The sequence below is a fragment of the Hyaena hyaena genome, unplaced genomic scaffold (genome assembly GCF_003009895.1).
Source record: "Hyaena hyaena isolate Hyena2069 unplaced genomic scaffold, ASM300989v1 scaffold_47, whole genome shotgun sequence".
Taxonomy (NCBI): Eukaryota; Metazoa; Chordata; class Mammalia; order Carnivora; family Hyaenidae; genus Hyaena; species Hyaena hyaena.
This window is the reverse complement of record NW_024080679.1, coordinates 1,656,144-1,665,858: the sequence shown is the minus strand read 5'-3', so window position 1 is coordinate 1,665,858 and position 9,715 is coordinate 1,656,144. Positions and strand designations below refer to the sequence as shown.

Genomic DNA, 9,715 nt, shown 5'->3' with positions numbered 1-9,715 from the left:
TTAAGTACCTAATACTTTACCTTGCAGATAAAAGTTGTAATTGTCAAAAAGGAAGTTGAAACCCATTCCTTTTTTGACATGAAATCATACTTTTAAAAAGCCATAATGTTTAAACACAAGTACACTACAATCATCTTTTATTTAATTCTCTAAACAAAAAAAAAGCATTGTATCCCTGCCCTTTTTACAAATAATGAAATGGCTTCAGATTTCTGTGCCATCAATAAACAGGACTTTAAAGGAGTCTCTACTATAAATTACAGCAGCTACACACCTGTGGAATGTGTGAAGTTCTTTTCCATCACATAAAAACACACTCTCTCCACGTATTCTTTTAAAGCGGATACTATTTTTTTCATGCACCATGGAGTGTGGAGACACCCTGGCAAGTATGTTGAAATTTTGTGAGAAGAAATGGGAATTCAGTGGGAATTGGTATTAACTGAAAGCATAGGATTTAGTGTTACTTATCAAAAAGTGCAGACTGTCAAAAAAGTCTTACTTATTTTATATGATTATTCATCACATATATGAACAATATATTACATATTTTGAAAAAAATACATTAGCAATCTTTGTCTAACTTATATATTTAAAACAATCATTTTGTTATTAAATATAAATTTAACACAGTTTTAGGTTGTGGATTTAATGTGTGTTGAACTATTAGTGGAGTCTAATTCTTATGTCAATATGTCAAATCTTTTGGTTTTTACATGGTTTCTTTATAAACATTCGTAATACCATTCCATGTGTAGAATTTTTTAATATCACTTTGTCTTGTGATTTTTGTTTTCATTAATTATTTGAAAGGAGTTATGTTTCTAAAACTTTACTTGCTTTAGAATTTATTTATATTAATAAGTATTCATTGCGCATAGCAGTGAAAACTTAAAAAAGCAATTTTCCTCTAGAAAAAATATTTTGCAAAGAATTAACTTAATACATGTCTACTGGGTCAACATGTAATATGGAAATTTGTTTTTAAGTACACTGTATGCTTTGCAAATCATCTCACATTTCTGTAATTTCTGTCTTATACAGTTTTTTTTTATGTATCAGGATTTTATTCTCTATAGAAAAAACTATAATAGAACATTTTTATCTGTCATACATAAACACAAAAATGCTTAAACATTATATCAATGCTTAAAAACTAAACTGAATTAATTTTGCTGCAGTATTCAAAAATGCAATCTAAAATATATAAAATAAATAGCTTACTTTATTTAAAGAAAAATCCATTAGAACTGGGAGCAATTAGTATTACTAAGCTTATGAAAGCAAAACTATAGAATTTAGCTAGGAACCACTTTCTAATTACTTCATGTTTTCTCTCTGTCTAGCCATAGGTAAATAGCTTGATATTATGAATTCTAATCTCTACTTTCTTTTATCTCCTACATTACTCAGAACATTAAAAGATACCTAAGAATGACTTGTTTGCTTGATTGGATGTTTGGTTTAATATTTTTATTGAAGAGGACCTCAGGGCATACTATTTTGAAATATTAATTTTTAATGGATAACTTAATGGTTTTTGGATTTAAACATCTGTCTATAAATTCTAGTTCCACCAGATAAGCTCTTTTTTGCTAATAATAGCATTTCTATCATAACTCTATGTTATGAGGATTGAATAGAATAATATATGTGATATTTTAGAACAGTTCCTGGGCTACCATATGAGCTCAGAAAGTCTCAATTTTACTATTACTTAACTTCTTTATTTTATTTGTTTTAATGTTTATTTATTTTTGAGACAGAGAGAGAAGACAGAGCATGAGTGGGGAAGGGCAGAGAGAGAAGGAGACACAGAATCTGAAACAGGCTCCAGGCTCTGAGCTGTCAGCACAGAGTCCACGCAGGGCTCGAACTCCCCAACTGTGAGATCATGACCTGAGCGGAATGCTCAACCGACGGAGCCACCCAATTGCCCCTTATTTAACTTTAAATCTGTTCATCTGTGGGGTGCCTGAGTGGCTACGTCACCCCGCGTTGGGCTCTGTGCTGACCGCTACAAACCTGGAACCTACTTCGGATTCTTTGTCTCCCTCTCTCTCTCTGCCCCTCCCCACTTGTTCTCTCTCTCTCTCTGTCTCTCTTTCTCTTTCAAAAAAGTAAAATTTTAAAAAAGTCAAATAAATCTATGTATCTGCATACTGGGGAAAATGTGCTTATATTGTGAGGATTGAAATGTGTGCAAGGCACTTAGGGCTCTTAATATATAGTAGACATTGTTACATACAATTAAATGTTAATAGCAGGATCTTATTATGAAATAGGAATCGTTACTTACAGTTAAACCATGATAGGTGTTAATTACTAAATTCCTGATCCTGTACACTAAATCGATATGAAACTAACTGTCACGAATCGTATCATTGGTTCTCTATATGGTTCTAAAAGAGCCTCACATGATTTCAGTGGTATTGCTGCTTCTCTCCAGTTTATACCTACCTACCAGAGATCACGTGTGAATGTAAATAAGAATTTCAGTCATTATGAATTTCTTAGAAGCGTCTGTGTGGCTACAGATAAATGCAGTCAATACATATTTTCAGCATGCTTTAATAATAAAAAATACTTTCTTTTTTAACGTAGATAAAGAACAGATGAGAAAAAAATCTGGTCATACTTTTCAATCAACTGAGAAAAACGTGACAGAAGAGGCTCAAACTGAGAAAGTAATGATTAATTTATCAAATGCTTATGCTTCAGGTATAGTGTCATTAACAAATGTTATTTGTTTCATTTTTTATAAAATTGCATGTCATTTACATATCTATTGAAGCCAATTTAATTTCCTTAAGATTTGATGCTTTAACTTACTTCTCAAAGTGCAATTACCTGGGGGGCCTGGGGGGCTCAGTCAGTTGAGCTCCGACTTCAGCTCAGGTCATGATCTCCCGGCTCCTAAGTTTGAGCCCCGCATCGGTCTCTGTGCCGGCAGCTCAGAACCTGGAGCCTGCTTCAGATTCTGTCTCCCTCTCTCTCTGACCCTCCCCTGCTCTCTCTCTCTCTCTCTCTCTGTCTCAAAAATAAGAAAACGTTTAAAAAACTTAAAAAGTGTGATTACCAGTTCATTTTTTGACAAGGCAATGATAAGGTCCATCAGGGGCGTCTTAAAGGTACAATTACTCCAGTGGTGTTAATCTAAAATGACTCCGTGTGTGCGTGTGTTTATGTGTGAAAACTGTTATCCAGTGGAACTTTGAATGAAGATTCTGAGTAAGATTTGAACAAATGCTACTTGTTATCTCACGTGGCCTTTTAATATCTTTAATGTTTAATGATCAAAACTCTATGCCCGTGGTGATTTTCTTTGGCACTGTAGGTACTGACCTGGCTTTTTATCTCTGTCTTGCTCTAGATTTGTTGCCATCCAAGGATGGGAAAGATTTAACGAAGTGTTTTCTGTTGCAAGTAGTAAATATTCTTCTGCGTTACATCAAAACAACGTTTGATGTAAAGAGTAAAATACTAGATTTTCATCATCCTCACCAACTTCTTGAAGGTTTGGATGGGTTTAATCTGGAACTGTCTGACCACCCTGAATCTTTGGAGCAGTTACTTGTTGATTGCACAGATACCTTAAAATATGGTGTTAAAACAGGTAATTTTCAAACTGATGTGCCTGAACTGGAGACTGAGTGAATAGCCTTGAGTTTATGTGTGTGTTGAAAAATGGTCCCGTTTTACTCATTTTTCCTTAAAACATTTGTCCAATTTATTTCCAAATTGGTGTTATCACGTATAAATTGTTTGTTAAGAAAGAAAAGTCAGATGGGGTGCCTGGGTGGCTTAGTCGGTTAAGCATCCAACTTTCGCTTAGGTCATGATCTCGCGGTTCGTGGGTTCGAGCCCTGCTTCGGGCTCTGTGCTGACGGCCAGCTCAGAGCCTGGAGCCTGTTTCAGAGTCTGTGACTCCCTCTCTCTCTGACCCTCCCCTGCTCACGCTGTCTCTCTCTCTCATAGAAATGAATAAAACATTTTAAAAAAATTAAAAAAAGAAAGAAAAGTCAGGGGCGCCTGGGTGGCTCAGTTGGTTGGGTGGCCAACTTCGGCTCATGTCATGATCTCACAGTTTGTGAGTGCGAGCCCCGCATCGGGCTCTGTGCTGACAGCCCAGAGCCTGGAGCCTGCTTCAGATTCTGTGTCTCCTTCTCTCTGCCCTTCCTGCTCACATTCTGTCTGTCTCTGAAAAATAAGTAAATGCTAAAAAAATTAAAAAAAGAAAGAAAGAAAGAAAGAAAAATCAATAAAGTAGTTTTGGTTTGAGGCGTTTTGTTCCAGTAGCAACTGAACGTACAATTTTAGCTAACTTATTTTCATTTGGTCATATTCATTATTGATGTTCAATAGGCCATCCTTCTATATCAATAAAATAACAGCAATAAAATTATATATATGTATATAATTATATATATACATCCTATATATTAGAAATTTTGTCTTCTGATTAACTCTATTGTAACTTTATTTGTAACTTTATTTCTTAACCACTTAAAGGAATGATACTTCCAGGAACTAATCATGTTTGAATAGCCTCTATGGACCCCTTTTTCTAAAATTTTAAATGCATATTAAATAATGTATTTGGAACAACATAATCTTCGATAAGAGGCACACACAAAAAAGGGTTCAAATACAAACTATATCCCTGGGTTTGGTACTCATTCCTTATGATGTGATCTTTGAAAATATTTCATGTATGTTTTAATAATTGAAAAGTATTTGTGTATGATGACTTGCCTTGTATTTGATGGACATTAAATAGATACTTAAGATAAAGTATTTTTGATATCCCAGAAACTTTAAGCATCACACATATTTTATCCTCAGACCAAACTGATCAACCATGCTAACAAACAAAATGATATCTACTTGAGAATGCTCATTTCTGCTTTACTTTTAATAACGAAAATTTTAAAAGTATCCTCATCTTGACATTTATCTTATATAAACTGGATTTTCTTTGAGAGAATAATATGCAACATTAAAGTCCTAGGAGGGGCACCTGGGTGTCTCAGTTGGTTGAGTTTCTGGCTCTTCATCTTGGCTCAGGTCATGATCTCATGGTTGTGAGATCAAACCCTGCATCAGGTTCTGTGCTGGGCATGGAGTCTGGTTAAGATTCTCTCTCTCTCTCTCTCTCTCTCTCTCTCTGTGTCTCCCCCTGCCCCTCCCTGACTCGTGCACATTCATGCACTCTCACTCTCAAAAACAATAATTAAAAATTTAAAAAAATTATACCAAAAAAAGTCCTAGGAAAGTCATGGAGGATTTCTCACAGAATTGTAATTGCTATAAAAAGACATACCACATGGGGTGCTTTGGTGGATCCATCAGTTAAGCGGTTGACTGTGGTTCAGGTCATGATCTTGCTGTTTACAAGTTCAAACTATGCATTGGGTTCTGTGCTGACAGCTCAGAGCCTGGAGCCTTCTTCAGACTCTGTGTCTCCCTCTCTCCCGTCCCTCGCCTGCTCACGCTCTGTGTCTGTCTCTCTCTCAAAATTAAATAAAAACATTTTTAAAAATGTAAAATAAATAAGACATACCACAAAATAATATGTTCAATATGATTTCAATTATATTTAATTATATTTTAAACTGTGTGAAACTGTACATATGTACATGCACACATATAAAACCACCTGTTTATAATAAATACATTTTTAAGTTATATGTTCCAAATGTTATAAATTTTATAAGTGTTGGATAATTAAGTGGATATTTTCTGACTGCATATGTGTAAAAATTACTGCCTTGTATGTAATATTTTCTGTTCTGTGCATTTCTGTAACATGTAGTATGTTTACGACTAGAGAAATTTTTATTAAATAAGACAAAAAGAAAGCCTCATAGGATCCTGAAATAAAAGGCATGTTTCAAGACGAAGTTCAACTGTGTGAAGTAAATGTGAAGTTGAAATAATTTTTAGTTAGAAATAAAAATAGCAAAAGGAAGTTTTGAAAAATAGCAGGGCAATTGAAGCACTGTGACAGCTGTAAATCAAGTTCATTATCCTTCCCTTACCCAGAATGGCAAAGGCAGAGGAATCTCTAGGGACTCATTTCCCTGGCGTTTGCATTTCCCAGTATCAAGTGCAGAGGGAAAAGCAAAGATGCTGAGAAAGCAAAAAGTGAATAATAAAAAGAAACATTTCATAACACAGCCACAACTTCCAGACCTTCCATTCCTTTCAATTAAGTGAACTTTTATTGAGTCCCTTCTTTTAAAATTAACTCTGCAGGTGCTATGGGCATAGGGGTTCTGCAAATACGAGTAAGTTACTAGAGGGGAGAGCGCTCACAAAGAGATGTGATGCTGGCCGTTGTTAAGACATGTTATCAAAGAAGTGCAAAGAACCATCTATTTGGGAGCTCAGGAGGAGATTAATTTGTTTTAATATTTATTTATTTTGAGGGAGAGAGAGAGCAAGCCAGTTGGGGGAGAGAAGGGAGAGAGGAAGAGAGAGAATCCTAAGCAGACCCCACACTGTCAGCTCAGAGTCCAATTTGGGACTGAATCCCATGAACCAGACCTGAGCTGAAATCAAGAGTCCCACATTTAACTGACTGAGCTACCCAGGCACCTCAGGAAGAGATTAATTTAAACTGAGTTGCAAATAGAATGTTAAATTTGGCATCTAATGTTTGGTGTTCTTTTGTTTTGTTTTGTTTTGTTTTTGAGAGAGACAGCACGAGTAGGGGGTTGTGCAGAGAAAGAGAAGGAGAGAGAGAGAATCCCAAGCAGGCTCCGCCCTGTGAGCACAGAGCCCAACGTGGGGCTCAAACTCATCGAATTGTGAGATCGTGACCTGAGCTGAAAGCAAGAGTCAGGTGCTTGACTGACTCAGTCACCCAGGCACCTCTTGATGTTCTTTATTAATATAAATTTTCAAAAAATCATTGTAAAAGGGACCTGATATTTTGTCCAAAAACATGGAAACAGCTTTTGAGAAAAAAATTATTTAATCTTTCAGATGGTCCCTTCCCCTCTCACTGAGGTAGCTTTATGCCTCCCACCATTGGGCTTTCTACTTTAGACACAGGATGGGTTCCTCACCCTCAAGCTCACGAGCTCTTTCTCAACTCAGCAACTTCTCACAAGCTATTCCTCATACCATTAATGGGTCTCCTTCACTCTTGGTCTGGAAGCAAACGTTTGATCTTACCTGAAAGATCACTTCCTCCAAGAAGCCTTCACTATAGAGATTGGCTCTTCTGCTTCCCTGATTGTCTTAGGCCCCCCAGGAATGGCCTTAAAACACCCCGATCTTGCCTTTTGCGCTTTTTACAATTTCAATGAAACACATCTGTGTCATTTTTTTTTTTAATATTTTTATTTATTTCTAGGAGAGAGAGAGAGAGACAGCGTGAGCAGGGGAGGGTCAGAGAGAGAGGGAGTCACAGACTGAAACAGGCTCCAGGCCCTGAGCTGGCAGTCAGCACAGAGCCCGACGCGGGGCCCGAACCCAGAACCGCGAGATCATGACCTACGCGAAAGTCGGACGCTCAACCGACTAAGCCACCCAGGCGCCCCATCTGTGTCATTATTTGATTAATACCTTTTCCTTCCACTGGCCAGTAAGGTCCACATGGTAGTCCACCTTGTTTACGACTGTGTCCCCAACCTGAGCTCTGTCCCTGCATATGATCGTTCTCAGCAATATGTATTGAATGAAAGAATTAGTTTACACGTACTTGATCGGTGAGTACCTGTTAACTGAGAAACTGCTCTAAAATTGATCGACTCTTCAGCCCTGTGGTTTTTTTTTTTTTTGGTTCATTTGAATTTTGTCTTTTTTCTAGGACATCCTCGCTTTTTTAACCAGCTCTCCAGTGGGCTAGATGTGGTCGGACTTGCCGGGGAATGGTTGACAGCCGCTGCCAATACCAACATGTGAGTATCCTCCTGGGACTGAGGAATGGGAAACCTGGAGACATGCGTGAGCAAAGGTGAAGTTCTAGATTGTACCTTTTTCCGGATATGATGCTTGCTGTATCAAATACAAATAGTTGACACCCTGAGGGAAAGGCAAAGGAGCCGTGAAGTGTTCCACGAGTAACACGCTTGAGTCCTCTGGACAGCTTCTGGAAACTTTCAGGATCTGAATTCCCTGGTAAGTAGTAAAGGTCAGTTGATTAGCCTGGGTTACTAGTGTGCAGACTGTGAGTGAGTTCAGTTCTGCGGTTGGAATCATTCAAACACTACCCCACATAGGCCATAGCACACGTAGCCTAAAAGACACACACAGGTATTTGGGAAGTTGCCTGAATATAAATTAGAACCTGAATCTGATCGAAGGTTGAAGAAGGGAAACTTTTAAAGGAAATCTAAATCCAGCTCCAGTGTGATTCTTTTTTTTTTTAAATATTTTTATTTATTTCTAGACGAGAGAGAGAGACAGCGTGAGCAGGGGAGGGTCAGAGAGAGAGGGAGTCACAGACTGAAACAGGCTCCAGGCTCCGAGCTGGCAGTCAGCACAGAGCCCGACGCGGGGCCGGAACCACGAACCGCGAGATCATGACCTAAGCGAAAGTCGGACGCTTAACCGACTAAGCCACCCAGGCGCCCCATCCAGTGTGATTCTTTAAAAAGTCCATCTGTGGGGCATCTGTGTGGCTCAGTTGTTTAGGCGTCCGACTTCAGCTCAGATTATGATCTCACAGTTCATGAGTTCAAGCCCTGCATCGGGCTCTGTGCTGACAGCTCAGAGCCTGGAGCCTGCTTCGGAGTCTGTGTCTCCCTCTCTCTCTGCCCCTGCCCCGCTCGCACCATCTTTCTTTCTCTCAAAAATAAGCATTAAAAAAAAAAATTCGACCTTTGATACATCAAAACTATTGGCCATACAAAAATCAGATCTACTGCTTCCATGTTTTGAAGTAATGTTAATTTTAGGGGAATATTTTTCAAGATTAAAAGGATAGGAAAATGATTGAGTATGAAATTGAAAGGAACAGTCTGCGTCAAATGTTAATATAATTTAACTAGCAATCAAAAGAGAGAGCTGGTAGGAATTTGAACTTTAAAACCAAGAACTAAATGTTTATGAGGACAGACTGCTTTGCTATGTGGAAAAACTAAGGTTTGCTTTAACTGTTTAGTTATCATTTGGCTTTTAATGATGCATAGTTCACAAGAGTAATCAGCATTTTGTAGCTATGAAATGCAAACATAAATGGCTTACACAACTGACTGCTCTTTTTCATTTTTATTGCTTGAGTATGGTCCTTAAAACATGCATAGGGTAATATGCTACTTAAAAAAAAAATTATCGCTTGGAGCGCCTGGGTGGCTCAGTCGGTTAAGCATCTGACTCTTGATTTTGACTCAGGTCATGCTCTCACAGTTCGTGAGTTCCAGCCCCACATCAGGCTCTGTGCTGACAGGGTGGAGCCTGCTTGTGATTCATTCTCTCTCTCTCTCTCGTTTCTCTCTCTCTCTTTCTGCCCCTTTCCCACTTGTGTGCACACTCTTTTTCTCAGAGTAAATACATAAACTTTAAAAAGGACAACTTTATCTTTTGAATGTTTCTTTGTTATATAAATTATTACCTAAAGCTCAGTTTATACATCTTCCTCCACTGTTTAGAATCCCAGTATTGTGAGACTTAATCATTCGATATGTGAAGAAAATAGAGATTCTTGGCTGACACAGTAAAAGTAGAAAGAATACATGGGAGATGGAAGCAGAACAGTTCATAA

General features: G+C 37.8%; 1 protein-coding gene across 1 annotated transcript in view; it reads left to right on the top strand.

Annotated features, from left to right (window-relative positions):
- The first annotated feature begins 364 nt into the window (after positions 1-364).
- LOC120230791 (glutamate decarboxylase 1-like) overlaps positions 365-9,715 on the top strand; it is a 31,138-nt gene continuing 21,787 nt past the window's right edge. The window contains exons 1-4 of the mRNA XM_039230532.1: positions 365-389; positions 2,605-2,721; positions 3,374-3,616; positions 7,820-7,910. Coding sequence (XP_039086463.1) covers positions 365-389; positions 2,605-2,721; positions 3,374-3,616; positions 7,820-7,910 — 476 coding nt within the window. The remainder of the gene's footprint in view (positions 390-2,604; positions 2,722-3,373; positions 3,617-7,819; positions 7,911-9,715) is intronic.